We start from the raw sequence: 17,386 nt of genomic DNA, 5'->3' as shown, positions 1-17,386 counted from the left end.
TTGAGTTGCTAGATGTGTTTGAAGTCTATCCCATTTAGCACTGTGATAGTGCCACACAACACGATGGAGGGTATCCTCAGTGTGAAGATGGGACTTTGCTTAAAGGACCGTGCATTGGGCACTCCTACTGAGAACAGCATGAGCAGACAGGTTAGTGAGGACGAGGTCAAATAGTGATGTCCTGGAGCTGAGATAACTGACCTCCAACCACCACAACCATCTTCCTTTGTGCCAGGTGTGACTCCAACCAGCGGAGTTTCCCCCGATTCCCATTGACTCCAGTTTCACTCAGGTTCCGTGATGCCATATTCAGTCAAATGGTGCCATAATGTGAAGGGCAATAGAGGTGTGTCTGAGAACAGGCCAACTCGCATTTAGCTCATTGCTTTAGTTTGAGTGAACTTTCATGTACAAATGGGTAACAACAGAAGTCACTGCACTGAAGTAATTTGCTGTGTGAGAAGCATTTTGACATGTTTGGGCGTGCGATAAAGAAACAAATGCATATTGTTGAAAAACGACATTGTGTGAAAACGTTTTGTCTTGCACTCATCAGGACATTTCACAAAGATACAATGCCATAGGAAACAACAACTTCATACTGCACAAGAAGAATGCTGATTGGTTGGGACATGCACTCTGATTGTTCGAGGAATTGCCATGGAGAATGCACCAATTAATGGTAACTGACAGTTAACTGCCAAGCACTGCTTGAAAATTTAAACCAGGCAGCTTGACCCTGATTGGTCAAGGCAATGAACCAGCGAATGGCCGTCACTTATTTTGTTTAGCTGAAGCAGACACAATGTGTGGACATCTTCTTTCTCTCTGGGACCCGTGCATGAATATATGTCGTTTCCAGTGCACACAAATACGCTACACTGCGAGCCTGACAATCGTAAACTAGCTGTCCGTGTAATTCCTAGCACACTGAGGATTATTTAGCAAATGCTGTCCAATTGCAGAGTCACATCTAATGTTGAACGCTGAGCTTTGCAAGCATGGGTTGGCTGGGTATGTTCTGTACCTTGCCCGTTGTGAACTGCGGAAGGGACATGCTGGTTGATACAATCCACCAGTCATCGAGATATAAGGCCCACATAACTGGCATCACACCAGCACTGAAATTCATCCTGTTAGTGGTGAACATGCATATGGAACTGTAAGAATCCCACAGTGTATACTGACCAGCGAAGGTAAGCTTGCGTTAGACTATTCCATCAGGAACCCCCAGCACATTTCTCAACCAGCACGTTAAAGACGGCAAGTTCATTTGACTGCTCCATTTAACTCGCTGTTTCACTCGGCTGCTATGCAGTAGCAACACGAGTGGTTTTCACTACTAACAGGAATGCTGCCATCAAGCCAAAGAGACATCTGCCTATCACACAAGTTCTATACTACCAAACGACTAACATTAAAAAATATCTATGCAGAACTTTAATAACTCCCACTGCAAGAGAACAGAACAAAGATATTTCATGCAGATCATTTTCAACCTCAAGTTTTCTTCTATATTACTCACTTGCCATCATCTGCATGGTAGGCAACAGAGTGTGGAAGCCATCCTGGTTGGTGATCCAGCTTGTAATACTGAGGCACTAATCCTACTGCAATGGTCCCTCTTACACCAGTATCCACTATACATACCTACAGGGAGAAAAAACAGTTCATATTTCACTCGCAAACTGCCATGTTTGTTAACAAGTCTTGTTTCTCAATAATAACCTGCCTTCCTGTCAGTTGACGAATTTAAACCACGCCAAACAAGGTGATCACATAACCTACAGTCAGACAGGGGAATTTTTATCTGTAACCTCAGAAGATTAGCAGAAATATAAACTTGAGTGGGAAACAACCCTTCATGTTTGCATTTATAGAGCGCTTTTTCAATGCAACATCCCAAGGCACCTTACAGGAAAGGTGCAGAACACTGCGAGCAAGCAGCCAAGTTGCTGTTGGAATGAATGGGAGGTGGTGATACAGTTGTCATAGAATCCCTACAGTGCAGAAGGAGGCTATTCGGCCCACTGGGTCTGCACGACTCTCAGACAGAGAATCCCACCCAAGCCCTATAACTGTAACTCCATGCATTTACTCCACTAATCCCCCTATCCTATATCTCTTTAGACACTAAGGGGCAATTTAGCATGGCCAATCCACCTAACCTGCACATCTTTGGACTCTGGGAGGAAACCGGATCACCCAGAGGAAACCCATGGAGAGAACGTGCAAACTCCACACAGACAGTGACCTAAGCCGGGAACTGAACTCTGGTCCCTCGAGCTGTGAGGCAGCAGTGCTAACCACTGTGCCACCTTAAAAATGTATTTTTCTCTTCCTGAAGGGAAGACCACTGGGGATTATTCAAAACAACATTTATGTTAATATTTAAACATACTCTAGGTGATTAAAATGTTCATTCAGTTAACCTAAATGAAAAGGTGAAACCCCAAATGCCACTTAGTGACAGTTACTCTATTACTCTGAATAAAAAAAAACATTGCCTCAACTGAGGTTTGAGGCAGAGGTCACTTTAAGCCATTCCTTCCCATTGCATCCCACATATACATTCGAGGCACCAGGTCTTTATCTCTGCTGATTTGGTCTTGACCAGCACCACATACATGGGTCTAAAAGACCTAAATGCCCTATTGCCGTTTCTGCAGTTATTCAGAAATTTAAGTACAATTAGCTAAATAATGCACAAGAACCCTTCCTGGACAGTGACTTCACCCCAGATGAATGCAATCTTCAACCGTAACAAGTGACATGGATTGAATTTAAATGACAGTGGGGGTCAGACTACATGTACACTGCAGGCTATGGCCTCAACAGCTTTTCTTTGCCACAGTTTGATAAGGCCGGTCGCACACAGAAAAATATAGCTCACTTAAGAGTCACTCACCTCAAAATAATTGTTCTCCTTGGTCAAAGGGCGAGGGGCCACGTAACAGCCAACTTCATCTGAGTTTCCATGGTAACTGAAATGCCACAAAGATTAATGTCCAGAAACTCGGCGTGAAATTTTGATGAAATTATACACTTTAATGTAATTGCAGCCAATAAAATGTCATCTATACCGCCACGGTGAGGCTATCCATCACTGTGCATCACTGGCTTGCCATCCAGTCATTCTCACTGTTGATTTTAACTATTTTGGTCACTTTGTACCAAAAGTTCAGGAGCAAATGTGAGAAAAGAAATTGCAGCACCCACCAGTTTAATGAAAAGGACACTTCCACAGGTACGACATGGTTAAAAACGACCCTGCAGCTTTCCTCTCATATAGTGAGACCTTGACAGTGGAGTACCCTTTGACTTCAAATGTATCCCATTCTTGGTGCCAGGGTACAAGTCCAAAACCAGAGACGGGCAGGGATGGGCACAGACTTCTGGCCAATTGCTGCTTGCTGCCGATGAGCAGTGAATGAAAACCCGAGTACCTTCAGGCTAAGCTGGGCGACTCTGCACAGGAGAGCAGGTAGCCTGCCGATGCACACTCACCAAAGTTAACCAGCTTGGGTGAGGCCACTGAGTGCAGCCAGCTATAGTGCAACCCAGCAGAAACCCCAGCAGAAGTCAGTCTCTGCAGGAAGGGATGAAGAAATGCAGAGAATTTTGGCATGAAATCACTTTCAAAGGGCGGAAAACAAACAAAAAGGAAGTGGATTTCCCTAGTTGTAATAACGTGCACGATCAGCAAGCCACTGGACGGCAACATTGCAATACCTAACATGTCAGTACCAAGTCTTTCCTCAGATTAGAGCAGCTTTGTCATTGATTCACATCCATTCCTGTTCAAAGAGAAACCTTACCTCAGTATGTCTCCATCGACAAGAATACGCTTATACCGCTCCTGATGACGTACTGCTCGCACTTCTCTGATCTCCCTTATTCTTCTCCTCCAATTTAGGAACCTGTAGTGTAAGTTGAAGTCCTCCATTGCCCGCAACTGCGGATCTGGCAGAGCAAAGAAATCATCAGAAACAAAATTCACAGTCTTAATCCTTTTCATCTAATTAGCTGAGATGTCTAGATCGAGGCTTCTTAAACCTGGGCCAAATTCCAAGCAAGTCTGAGCCAAGATATTGGTTTGAGAAGCAACATTTGGATTTTGAATATAATCCAGTGAAATAAGCTGCATTGATGTGGTGATCATTGATCTGGTATATAGATCAATCTTGCTGGTTTCAAATCTCATCTCCAAATTCACTGAATCTCATGCGCTTTATAACACAGGAAATGATGATCGCAACGGGCAGCTGAATTAAGCTAATTTTATTATTCAATAATGAGTTTCTAACATCTCCCTGTATATAAAATTAGACGATTTATATCACAGCAGTATTTAGGGTCAGGATCTATAATTGTGTAGCTGTTTTCCCTGGGTTTTCAAATTCGCAACAGCCACCATTAGATTTCCCAAAAACCAAAATGAACAAATCTTACAGTGCACTTCTTTTATTCTTTCGAGGGACGCCAGCTTGGCTGACTGGGCCAACATTTATGACCCATCCCTAATCGCCCCTTGAGAAGGTGGTGGTGAGCTGCCTTCTTGAACACACTACAGTCCCTGGGTGTAGGTACACCTGCAGTGCTGTTAGGGAGGGAGTTCCAGGATTGTCATTGGACATCAGTCAGTCCATGTGGTGTAGGTACACCCACAGTGCTGTTAGGGAGGCAGTTCCAGGATTGTCATTGGACATCAGTCAGTCCATGTGGTGTAGGTACACCCACAGTGCTGTTAGGGAGGAAGTTCCAGGATTGTTATTGGACATCAGTCAGTCCATGTGGTGTAGGTACACCCGCAGTGCTGTTAGGGAGGAAGTTCCAGGATTGTTATTGGACATCAGTCAGTCCATGTGGTGTAGGTACACCCACAGTGCTGTTAGGGAGGGAGTTCCAGGATTCTGACCCAGTGACAGTGAAGGAACAGCGATATATTTCTAAGTCAGGATGGTGAGTGGCTCGGAGAGGAAACTGCAGGTGATGCTGTTCCCATATACATGCAGCCCTTGTCCTTCTGGACGGTACAGCTCAAAGGTGTGGAATGTGCTATCAGAAGAACATAAGAAACAGGAGCAGGAGACCATTCGGCCCATCGAGCCTGCTCCACCGTTCAATACTATCTTGGCAGATCTGGGGCTCCACTTTCCCTCCCACTTCCTATCTCCCTGGATTCCCTGAGACACCAAAAGTCTGTCTATTTTGGTATTAAATCTATTCAACGATGGAGCATCCACATCCCTCTGGGAAAGAGAACTCCAAAGATTCACCACCCTTTGAATGAAGACATTTCTCCTCATCTCAGTCCTAAATGGTCGGCCCCTTATCCTGAGACTGTGTCCCGTGTTCCAGATTCCCCAGTCAGGGGGAAACAATCTGTGTTTATCCTGTCAAACCCCATCAGAATGTTTCAATGTGATCACCTCTCATTCTTCTAAACTCCAGAGAATATCCACCCAATTTACTCAGCTTCTCATCGCAGGAACCAATCCAGTGAATCTTCACTCTACCGTCTCCAATGCAACTATATCCTTCCTTAAATATGGAGACCAAAACTGCACACACTATTCCAGATGTGGTCTGACCAAAACCCTGTACAGCTGTAACAAGATTTCTTTATTCTTCTACTCAAATCCCCTTGTCATAAAGTTCAGCGTGCTACTTGTCTTCCTCACTGCCTGCTGTATCTGTGTGCTAACTTTCTGTATTCCTGGTACAAGTACACCCAAATCTCTCCGAACATCAATACTTCAATGTTTTTCACATTTTAAAAAAAATCTGCTTTTTGTTACAACCAAAGTGAATAACTTCACATTTCCCTACATTATACTCCATCTACCATCTTGCTGCCCACTCGCTGAACCTGAATATACCTCTCTGCAGCCTCTCTCTGTCCTCAACACAGCTTGCATTCCCACTTAGCTTGGTATCATCAGCAAATTTTGATACATTACTTTGTCTTTTCATTTAGGCTATTAATATATATTGTAAATAGCTGAGGCTCCAGCATTGATCCTTGTGGCTCTCACTACTCAATGCCTGCCAATGTGAAAAAGGCCCATTTATGCCCAGCCTTTGTTTTCTATCTGTTTAACCAATCCTATATCTATGCTAGTATACTAGCCCCACTCCATATGCCCTTGATTTGCCGATTAACCTTTTGCAAGGCACCTTATCAAATGTCATTTGGAAATCCAGGTATACTATATCTACTTGTTCCCCTTCATCTACCCTACTAGTTACATACTCAAAAACCTCTAATAAAATTGTCAAACCCTTTTTCCCTTCAGTAAGATAAAATTAATCATACTATGCTTTTGAAACACATTAAGATTTCCTTAATAATAGATTCCAACATTTTCTCAACAAGTGATGTTAGGTTAACTGGCCTGTAGTTCGCTGCGTTCTCTCCCCACCCCTCTATTTTTGAAAAGCAGTGTAACATTTGTCAACTTCCAATCTCGGCGGACCATTCCTGAATATACAAATTTTGGGAAATCATACTGAGCACATCCACTACCTCTGCAGCTATCTCTTTTAGAACCCCAAGTTGGGCCACCAAATCCTCGGGATTTGCCGAATTTTAGTCCCAAGTTTCTCTAATACTTTATCTCTGCTAATTTTAATTTTTGTTGGAGCCATGGTGAGCTGCTGCAATGCATCTTGCATATGGTACACACTCCTGCCACTATGCAGAAGTGGTTGAGGGAGTGAATGTTTAAGTTGGTGAAAGGGGCACCGATTAAGCGGGCTGCTTTGTCCTGGATGGTGTTGAGCTTCTCGAGTGTTGTTGGAGCCACACTCATCCAGGCAAGTGGGGAGTATTCCAGCACACTCCTGACTTGTGCCTTGTAGATGACGGACAGGACTTGGGGAGTCGGGAGATGAGTTACTCACTGCAGAATTCCCAGCTTTTGACCTGCACTGCTAGCCACAGTATTGATATGGCTGGGTCCAGTTCAGTTTCTGGTCAATGGCAACCCCCAGGATGCTGATAGTGGGGGACTCAGCGGTGGTAATGTTATGGAATGTCAAAAGGCGATGGTTAGATTCTCTTTTGCTGAAGATGGTCTTCTTCTGGCACTTATGTGGAGTGAATGTTACTTGCCACTTATCAAAGTCTGAATGCTGTCCAGGTCTTGCTGTATTTGGACATGGGCTGTTTCAGTATCTGAGGAGTCGTGACTGTTTTTTTAAAAATTCATTCATGGGATGTGGGTGTCGCTGGTAGGGCCATCCCTGACCTGAGCACATTTAAAAGTCAACCACATTGCTGTGGCTCTGGAGTCACATGTAGGCCAGACCGGGTAAGGACAGCAGATTTCCTTCCTTTAAGGACATTAATGAACCAGATGGGTTTTTACAACAATCAACAATGGCCAACATTTGACCTTTAGTTCAGAATCCAGATTTTTACTGAATTCAAATTTCATGGCGGGAGTTGAACCTGGGTCTCTGGGTTACTTATCCAGGGACAATACCACTACCCCATTGCCTTCCCTAAATGGTGCTGAACATTGTGCACAGCGAACATCCCCACTTCCGACCTTATGATGGAAGGAAGGTCATTGATGAAGCAGCTGAAGATGGTTGGGCCTCGGACACGAACCCTGAGGAACTCCTGCAGAGATGTCCCCTTGTGACAGGTTCACCACACAGTGGCAACAATCTTTCACTTTCAACCCTCTCAAAATCTTCCAGACATTTTGAAAATCTCTTCTTTGTTCCAGTTAAAAAAAACTCTTACTTTTCAAGACTCTCTTCATACTTGTGCCCTCACATCCCTGGTGTCAATCAAATGATTGTTCACTGTCTTTTTCCATGTGGTTTTAATAGCCTTATTCCAACAGGAGCCAGAACCTCACTGCAACTGTGGCCGAAACAGCCACATGCAAGAATCTATATTACTTCCTTTATCTTATGCTGTATGGTCTTATTTATACAACTCAAAACCTTGTTCTTGGTTTTATCTAACTTCACTTTCAAGGGATTCCATATTTGAACGAAGCCTCTCTATTCCTGAACGTATTTCAGTATCTTTCCATTCCTTTCAAAATGTTGTCCCCTCATATTTCTCTGTATTAAATTCCATTTGCCATCTGTCTGTCCATTCCACTAATCTGTCTTACTTCCTGAAACCTATTTGCTGACCCCCCCCACCCTGTACAAAAGAATACATATCTGAACAACCCAAAGTGAACTCAGCGCTGGCCTCTGGGTACCTCACTTTCTGCCCTCCTGCAATTCGAGCACCCTTGTTAACGCAGGCTCTCATGAACCTATTCCTATCACTGCTGCAGCCTCAAACCTCATGACATTGGCTTCATTTTTTTCTTTAAACAAGTCTCCGATGAAGCAACTCAACTAGCGCTTCCTGAAAATCGATATGCATATCTTCCTAAAATATGTACGTACATACGAATATCAAATACAATGTGCCTTTACCAATTCCATGCTAGCTGACAATGATTACCCATGCACATTCAAAATTGAACTAGAATTAGGCATTTGAAGAATTTGCCTGAAACTGGTGCTAAACTGCCTGGTCTACCGTTACTCAGTTCATCCTGCTCTTCTTTCTGGAATGGAGATGTTATAGATTTAAGGATTGACCAATTGTGACTCAAGTCTCTGCTCTCTGTTCTGACTGCTTTCCTCAGCACTGGGTACAGTGATCAGGACTCAGTGATTTAACGTTTCCAGATTACACACACATACAAATTAGAAGCAGGATAGGCCATTCGGCTCCTCCAGCCGACTCGCCTCGGAGAAAACATTTCTCCTTGTCTCCCTCTTAAATGGGTGCCCCCTTATATTTAAACAGTGACCCCCCCCCCCTAGTTCTAGATTCTCCAGCAAGAGGAAACATCCTCTCCACATCCACCCTGTCAGTACCCCTCAGGATCTTAAATGTTCAGGATGTTCTGCTCAAGCGTATCTATAATCTCCTTTCTATTATTCTTGCAAAATAAATCCTGAAATATCTTTATCCTCCAAAAGATTAACCTTCCAGCTGGTCTTATCCTCCCTAATTCCTTTCATTACCTCTTTTCATATTCCCGTCTAGCCCTTTGAATCTCCTTTCCATCCATAGAATGCAGAGAACCCCCACACTGCAGAGAGAGGCCGTTTCGCCCATTAAGTCTGAACCTATTCTCTAAAAGAGCATCATACCCAGGCCCAGCCCTCATAACCCCACCCACCTCACCTACACATCTTTGGACACTAAGGGGCACTGAGTCCTGATCACTAAGGGTAGCCATGATGTGAGATGCCAGCGTTGGACTGGGGTAAACACAGTTAGAAGTCTCACAACATCAGGTTAAAGTCCAACAGGTTTATTTGGTAGCACAAGCCACTAGCTTTCGGAGCACTGCTCCTTCATCAGGTGGGTGGGAGTTCTGTTCACAAACGGCATACAAAGACACAAATTCAATTTACAAAATAATGATTGGAATGCGAGTCTTTACAGGTAATCAAGTCTTAAAGGTACAGACAATGAGTGGAGAGAGGGTTAAGCACAGGTTAAAGAGATGTGTAAGGAGGTGTGGGATAGAGGGAAAGTTGGCCGATTAGATAGGTAACTGGCTATCTGATCGAAGACAGAGGGTGGTGGTGGATGGAAAATTTTTGGACTGGAGGCAGGTTGCTAGCGGAGTGCCACAGGGATCAGTGCTTGGTCCTCTGCTATTTGTGATTTTTATTAATGACTTAGAGGAGGGGGCTGAAGGGTGGATCAGTAAATTTGCTGATGACACCAAGATTGGTGGAGTAGTGGATGAGGTGGAGGGCTGTTGTAGACTGCAAAGAGACATAGATAGGATGCAAAGCTGGGCTGAAAAATGGCAGATGGAGTTTAACCCTGATAAATGTGAGGTGATTCATTTTGGGAGGACTAATTTAAATGTGGATTACAGGGTCAAAGGTAGGGTTCTGAAGACTGGAGGAACAGAGAGATCTTGGGATCCATATCCACAGATCTCTGAAGGTTGCCACTCAAGTGGATAGAGCTGTGAAGAAGGCCTATAGTGTGTTAGCTTTTATTAACAGGGGGTTGGAGTTTAAGAGCCGTGGGGTTATGCTGCAACTGTACAGGACCTTGGTGAGACCACATTTGGAATAGTGTGTGCAGTCCTGGTCACCTCACTAGAAGGAGGATGTGGAAGCGCTGGAAAGAGTGCAGAGGAGATTTACCAGGATGCTGCCTGGTTTGGAGGGTAGGTCTTATAAGGAAAGGTTGAGGGAGCGAGGGTTGTTCTCTCTGGAGCGGAGGAGGCTGAGGGGAGACTTAATAGAGGTTTATAAAATGATGAAGGGGATAGATAGAGTGAACGTTCAAAGACTATTTCCTCGGGTGGATGGAACTGTTACAAGGGGGCATAACTATAGGGTTCATGGTGGGAGATATAGGAAGGATATCAGAGGTAGGTTCTTTACGCAGAGAGTGGTTGGGGTGTGGAATGAACTGCCTGCAGTGATAGTGGAGTCAGACACTTTAGGAACATTTAAGCGGTTATTGGATAGGCACATGGAGCACACCAGGATGATAGGGAGTGGGATAGCTTGATCTTGGTTTCAGATAAAGCTCAGCACAACATCGTGGGCCGAAGGGCCTGTTCTGTGCTGTTCTATGTTCTATGTATTGTCTCCAGACAGGACAGTTAGTGAGATTTTGCAAGCCCAGGCAAGTTGCGGGGGTTACAAATAGTGTGACATGAACCCAAGATCCCTGTCCATTCCATACGGTACATACACTTGCAACTCGGCCAACGTTGTCTACCTAATAAGCTGCAGGAAAGGATGTCCCGAGGCATGGTACATTGGGGAGACCATGCAGATGCTACGACAACAGGTGAATGAACACCACTCGACAATCACCAGGCAAGAGTGTTCTCTTCCCGTTGGGGAACACTTCAGCAGTCACAGGCATTCAGCCTCTGATCTTCGGGTAAGCGTTCTCCAAAGCGGCCTTCACGACACACGACAACGCAGAGTCGCTGAGCAGAGACTGATAGCCAAGTTCCACACATGAGGACGGCCTCAACCGGGATCTTGGGTTCATGTCACACTATCTTGCAAGCCTGGGCTTGCAAAATCTAACTAACTGTCCTGGCTGGAGACAATACACATCTCTTTAACCTGTGCTTAACCCTCTCTCCACTCACATTGTCTGTACCTTTAAGACTTGATTACCTGTAAAGACTCGCATTCCAATCATTATTTTGTAAATTGAGTTTGTGTCTTTATATGCCCTGTTTGTGAAGACAACTCCCACTCACCTGACGAAGGAGCAGCGCTCCGAAAGCTAGTGGCTTGTGCTACCAAATAAATCTGTTGGACTTTAACCTGATGTTGTGAGACTTCTCACTAAGGGTAGCACAGTGGTTAGCGCTGCTGCCTCATAGCATCAGGGACCCAGGTTCGATTCCCAGCTTGGGTCACTGTCTGTGTGGAGTCTGCACGTTCTCCCCATGTCTGCGTGGGTTTCCTCCGGATGCTCCGGTTTCCCTCCACAGTCCGAAAAACATGCTGGTTAGGTGCATTGGCCATGCAAACTCTCCCTCAGTATACCCGAACAGGAGTGTGGCGACGAGGGGATTTTCACAGTAACTTCATTGCAGTATTAATGTAAACCTACTTGTGACTAATAAAGAAACTTGAACTTTAATTGAGCATAGCCAATCCACCTAACCTGCACATCTTTGGACTGTGGGAGGAAACCGGAGCACCCGGAGGAAACCCACGCAGACATGGGGAGAATGTGCAGACTCGGCACAGGGACAGTGACCCAAGCCAGGGATCGAACCTGGGTCCCTGACGCTGTGATGCAGCAATGCTAACCACTGTGCCATCCATACGGCAGCAGAAGTTTTGGTTTACTGACTGCACTCTTGCCAGAGTCAGAAGGTCCTGAATTCAACCTCCACTCAAAGAATAGAGTACAAAATCCAGGCTGACACTTGAGTATCGTACTGAGGGACTGCTGCACTGCCAGAGGGGCCACCTTTTGGATGAGACAATAAACCCAAGGTGCAAAAGATCCAATTGGTGCTGCTTGGAAGGGAGCAGGGTCGTTAGACCCGAATCCTGGTTAACAGGGGTCACAGAATGAGGCAGCAGGGGCCATTCTGTCCAGCGTGCCTGTGGCAGCTCTTTGATCAACTATCATCTCAAATTCAGACTTTCGGGTTATTGAATTTGATGCTCTGAACAAATTGGCTGCCACATTTCCCTCCATTATCCCGCCTTTAGTTCCAAAGTACTTCAAAAAAGAAACATTTTCAGATCCTCTGAGGTGGTGAAGGATACTATTATAAATACCAATTCTCTCTATTGCCTACAACCTTTCCACTTTATTTCTCATGATTTTGTTTAGCATTTTGGCCCTCAATCTATCATATCTCTCCCTTTCACATTCTAGTTTAGTTTTAAGCTATTGGGAATATATACATCTTGTTCCTTATCCATCCCATTGTTGGAAGATTCCCACTGTTAGCGTGCCAATATCTTGAGAATGTATTAAACAAGTAATATACGGGTTAATTAATAAATAGAAGCAAAATGACACAGCAAATACAATCAGTACAATTACCAGCCCTATATATAAACTGGCCAATTAGCAAGAATATAAAGATTTGAAATTCATGCAAGCACTCTCGACAAATTCTCCAAAAACCCAATTCCTGATTCAAAGTTAAAACACGGATTCCCTAACGACAACGCAGCAGTGTTAAAGCCAACACGGAACTACAGGACGTTCAGCTGCTCCCCTCAGCAGTGAGACTATCAAAGTGTAAATCAATTCAAACACTTGAGTAGACAACGGTGGAACAGCTTGAACTGGGGCTTCTGCAGCACGATAGTCTTTTGGCATTGACAGTGACTGGAAGACATAACTCTGTCTCATCAGGTACGAGCAGTAGATCTCATTCGAGTATGCTGTGAGGGAGATGAAGCATCTTTGAACAGGCACTACATGTACTACCTAGTCTTGTAAGCGTGCTGTGAGCTCGCAGTGGTGTTTGAAGCAATCTGCCTGCAACCAAAAATATGGTGGTAATGGGCAGTGCTGCCAGAGGCTGTTCGCATGCGCATAAAGGATAAACTCTCGGAGGTGTTGTTGAAGGCACTTTCACTGCCAAACTCAGGGCTCCCACCACCAAGTTTTACAAACGCACAAAATAGGATCAGAAGTAGGTCATTTGGCCCCTCAAGCCTGCTCCGCCATTCAATATGATGATAGCTGATCTGTTTGTGTTGAGTTCCATGTTCCCCATCTACTCCTGATAACCTTTAATTCCCTTGTCTCCAGCTTAAAAATATTCAGTGATCCTGCCTCCACCACCTTCTGAGGCAGAGAGTTCCTCAGAGAAAAACTTCTCAACTCTGTCCTAAAAGCGCGAACCCTAATTTTAAAACAGTGCCCCCTAGTTCTAGATTCACCCACAAGAGGAAACATCCTTTCCACATCCACCTTGTCAAGACCATTCAGGGTCTTTTACACTTGAATCAAGTCACCCCTCACTCTTCCAAACTCCAGTGGAAACAAGCCCAATCTGCCTAACCTTTCCTCATAAGACAACCCACTCATTCCAAGTATTAATCTAGCAAAATAAAAGCAAAATACTGCAGATGCTGGAATCTGAAGCAAAAACAGAAACTGCTGGAAAATCTCAGCAGGTCTGACAGTGTCTGTGGAGGGAGAACAGAGCCGATGCTCAGTCAAGATGGCCCTTCGTCAGAGCTGATCAATCCAGTAATCCACCTCTTAATCACCTCCAACACATTTACCTCCTTCCTTAAAATGAGAGCAAACTACACATTGTATTCAAGATGTGGTCGCAGCAATGTCCTGTGCAACTGAAACATAACATGCTTTTATGTTCAATTCCTCTCGCAATGAAGGATAGCATTCCTTAATTACTTGCTGTACCTGCATACTTTGTGACCCATGCACTAGAACACCTAGATCCCTCTGCACCTTGGAATTTTGCAGTCATTCTCTGTTTAAGTAATACTCTTTTTATTCTTCCTGCCAAAGTGATCAACTTCACATTTTCCCACATTATATTCCAGTTGCCACATTTTTGCCCACTCACAACCTATCTATATCCATCAGCAACCTCCTTATGTCCTCTTGACAACATTCTTTCCCACCTACAGTTTTGTATCATCTGCAAATTTGGTTACCATGCCTTCGCTCCTATCATCCAAGTCATTTTCCAAACAAAGCTTTCATTTACAGTGAAGAGATATGTCTTCAATGTTGTATTTACATAGCACCTTCTCATGCCCTTGGGTTCTGAAAAGCACTTTGGAATCAATACAACCATTTGAATTTAGCAATTAATTTTCACATGTCAAATTAATGGTGCCCACCAAGAGATGGATGTTGGCCAAGATCTCCCTGCTGCCATTCAACTAATGTCATGGGGATTTTTTAACATCTCTGAAGCACTGAAACTGACAGACAGCACCTCGTTTGAAAGACAGCATCTTCCAACATTGCAGCACTCTCAACCGAGACAGTATGATGTCCTGAATCAGGGCTCAAACTCAACCTTTTAACTCGCAACAAAACTGCAGAGAGTAATAAGTACTCTAGCTGAGTGGACCATTTGGAAGTATGACTGCCCCAGGCATTTTCAGTCATTAGGCTCAAGTCAATTATCTCAAAATATAAATCAAGAGCAAGACTGACCTGTCAGCAACAATTGCTGCAAAACCTTATTGATCCATCTGGCTCAAAGTCAGATCAGATACAGTGTGCTGTGGGAGAAACTGAGCTCTCAGCTGATTGAGCCCAGCCAGAGAGTTGGAGATACAGAAAGCAGTTCACATTGTGTCCATCTCAAAATGATTCAGAATGGTGCTGGAGTGTGGCGAGTTCTTGCGATCTGTCCCCAGCATACCCACTAATTCTTTCTTTTACTCTCATTCTATGCTTTTAAAAGTGTCTCTTATAAACTCTCTAACAATGCTCTATTTGAATCTGTGAAAGACTTGGCACAGACATTTGAATGGACGAATCTTAAATTAAGCTAATCTTTCTCTCCACCCTATCTGCAACTGCAGATTCGTCAGACCCCACTTGGAGTACTGTGCTCAGTTCTGGTCGCCTCACTATAGGAAGGATGTGGAAAAGATTGAAAGGGTGCAGAGGAGATTTACAAGGATGTTGCCTGGATTGAGTGGCATGCCTTATGAGAATAGGCTGAGGGAGCTCGGTCTTTTCTCCTTGGAGAGACGAAGGATGAGAGGAGACCTAATAGAGGTGTATAAGATGTTGAGAGGCATAGATCAGGTGGACTCTCAGAGGCTTTTTCCCAGGGTGGAAATGTCTGCTACGAGAGGACACAGGTTTAAGGTGCTGGGGGGTAGGTACAGGGGAAATGTTAGGGGTACGTTTTTCCACACAGAGGGTGGTGGGCGAGTGGAATCGGCTGCCGTCAGTGGTGGTGGAGGTAAACTCAATAGGGTCTTTTAAGAGACTCCTGGATGAGTACATGGAGCGTAATAGGATGGAGGGTTATAGGTAGGTCTAGAAGGTAGGGATGTGTTCGGCACAACTTGTGGGCCGAAGGGCCTGTTTGTGCTGTAGTTTTTCTATGTTTCTAACACTATGGGTGGGATTTGCCAGCCTTGCTCGCCCCAAAACCTGAAAATCTAGCCCAAGGTCATTCCATGGTCCCCTCCTCGCCGCGATTATACAGGGAGCCCGCGCCCCACTGGCACCAGACAGGGAGCCCGCGCCCCACTGGCACCAGACAGGGAGCCCGCGCCCCACTGGCACCAGACAGGGAGCACGCGCCCCACTGGCACCAGACAGGGAGCCCGCGCCCCACTGGCACCAGACAGGGAGCCCGCGCCCCACTGGCACCAGACAGGGAGCCCGCGCCCCACTGGCACCAGACAGGGAGCCCGCGCCCCACTGGCACCAGACAGGGAGCCCGCGCCCCACTGGCACCAGACAGGGAGCCCGCGCCCCACTGGCACCAGACAGGGAGCCCGCGCCCCACTGGCACCAGACAGGGAGCCCATTCCTCACGGGATGTGCAGGCTCTCAGGCAGGAGGTGAGGCGGCCTGTTTGCTCCGGCTTGAGGATTGGTGGCAGTTGCTGAGTTGAAGCTGTGCTGCTGGAATTTGACACTCGGAAAGCTGTCTCATGCCGGCTGACTGACGGCCTGAGTTTGCGGTGACCCCACGGACATGTTGACGGCTCAGCCTACCTTCTGCTATGTTGCCGGGTTGTTTTTGCCCTGAACTGCTGCCACAGCCTCTCTCCGCCGGGCCGCCCGGAGCTGACTGCCGGAAGCGGAAGCACCGCCGCCAGTGGCTGTCTGAGCGACAGCCACTCGCGGCCAATCAGACCCCGCGTTGCAGGCCAGAGGGCGGGGCATGAGCCCACAATGGGACCAATCAGGGTGCCGAGAGCGCGGGGATTCCGTCGCTGGCGTTGTGCGGTTGTGGATGCCAGCGCGTGAAGGCTGCGCGCGCAGCTAGGGCGTGCAGCTCCATGGTGACGGGACGGCGCGTGTCTGTCAATCACTGGAGAGTCATGATGTGGAGATGCTGGTGTTGGACTGGGGTGAACACAGGAAGGAGTCTCACAACACCAGGTTAAAGTCCAACAGGTTTGAGGGGTTTGAGAGCAGATTTTCACTCCATCTGACGAAGGAGCAGCGCTCCGAAAGCTAGTGGCGTTTGCTACCAAATAAACCTGTCGATTGATGAGTCGAGCGCCATATACTGTTCTTCTGACAGTTCCGACGCGCCACAGCGAAGAACCGCACCGACCTCCTCAGAAGACAAACACGGGACACAGTGGACAGAGTACCCTTCGTCGTCCATACTTCCCCGGAGCGGAGAAGCTACGGCATCTCCTCCAGAGCCTTGAACATGTCATTGATGAAGACGAACATCTCGCCAAGGCCATCCCCACACCCCCACTTCTTGCCTTCAAACAACCGCACAACCTCAAACAGACCATTGTCCGCAGCAAACTACCCAGCCTTCTGGAGAACAGTGACCACGGCACCACACAACCCTGCCACAGCAACCTCTGCAAGACGTGCCGGATCATCGACACGGATGCCATCATCTCACGCGAGAACATCATCTACCAGGTACACGGTACATACTCTTGCAACTCGGCCAACATTGTCTACCTGATACACTGCAGGAAAGGATGTCCCGAGGCATGGTACATTGAGGAAACCATGCAAACGCGAGGACAACAGATGAATGAACACCGCTCGACAATCACCAGGCAAGAGTGTTCTCTTCCTGTTGGGGAGCACTTCAGCGGTCACGGGCATTCAGCCTCTGATCTCCGGGTAAGCATTCTCCAAGGCGGCCTTCATGACACACGACAGC

At 46.0% G+C, this 17,386-nt stretch overlaps 1 protein-coding gene across 1 annotated transcript in view; it reads right to left on the bottom strand.

Annotated features, from left to right (window-relative positions):
- Positions 1-16,304, bottom strand: part of spryd3 (SPRY domain containing 3) — a gene marked incomplete at its 3' end in the record, with an annotated part of 286,555 nt that extends 270,251 nt beyond the window's left edge. The window contains exons 1-4 of the mRNA XM_078208993.1: positions 16,240-16,304; positions 3,819-3,963; positions 2,909-2,984; positions 1,526-1,650 (exon numbers count right to left, since the gene is read on the bottom strand). Coding sequence (XP_078065119.1) covers positions 1,526-1,650; positions 2,909-2,984; positions 3,819-3,946 — 329 coding nt within the window. The remainder of the gene's footprint in view (positions 1-1,525; positions 1,651-2,908; positions 2,985-3,818; positions 3,964-16,239) is intronic.
- Between the last annotated feature and the right edge of the window lie 1,082 nt (positions 16,305-17,386).

This window comes from Mustelus asterias (genome assembly GCF_964213995.1).
Source record: "Mustelus asterias chromosome X unlocalized genomic scaffold, sMusAst1.hap1.1 SUPER_X_unloc_3, whole genome shotgun sequence".
Taxonomy (NCBI): domain Eukaryota; kingdom Metazoa; phylum Chordata; class Chondrichthyes; order Carcharhiniformes; family Triakidae; genus Mustelus; species Mustelus asterias.
Note: the sequence above shows the minus strand (reverse complement) of the source record. Positions and strands in the feature narration are given on the sequence as shown.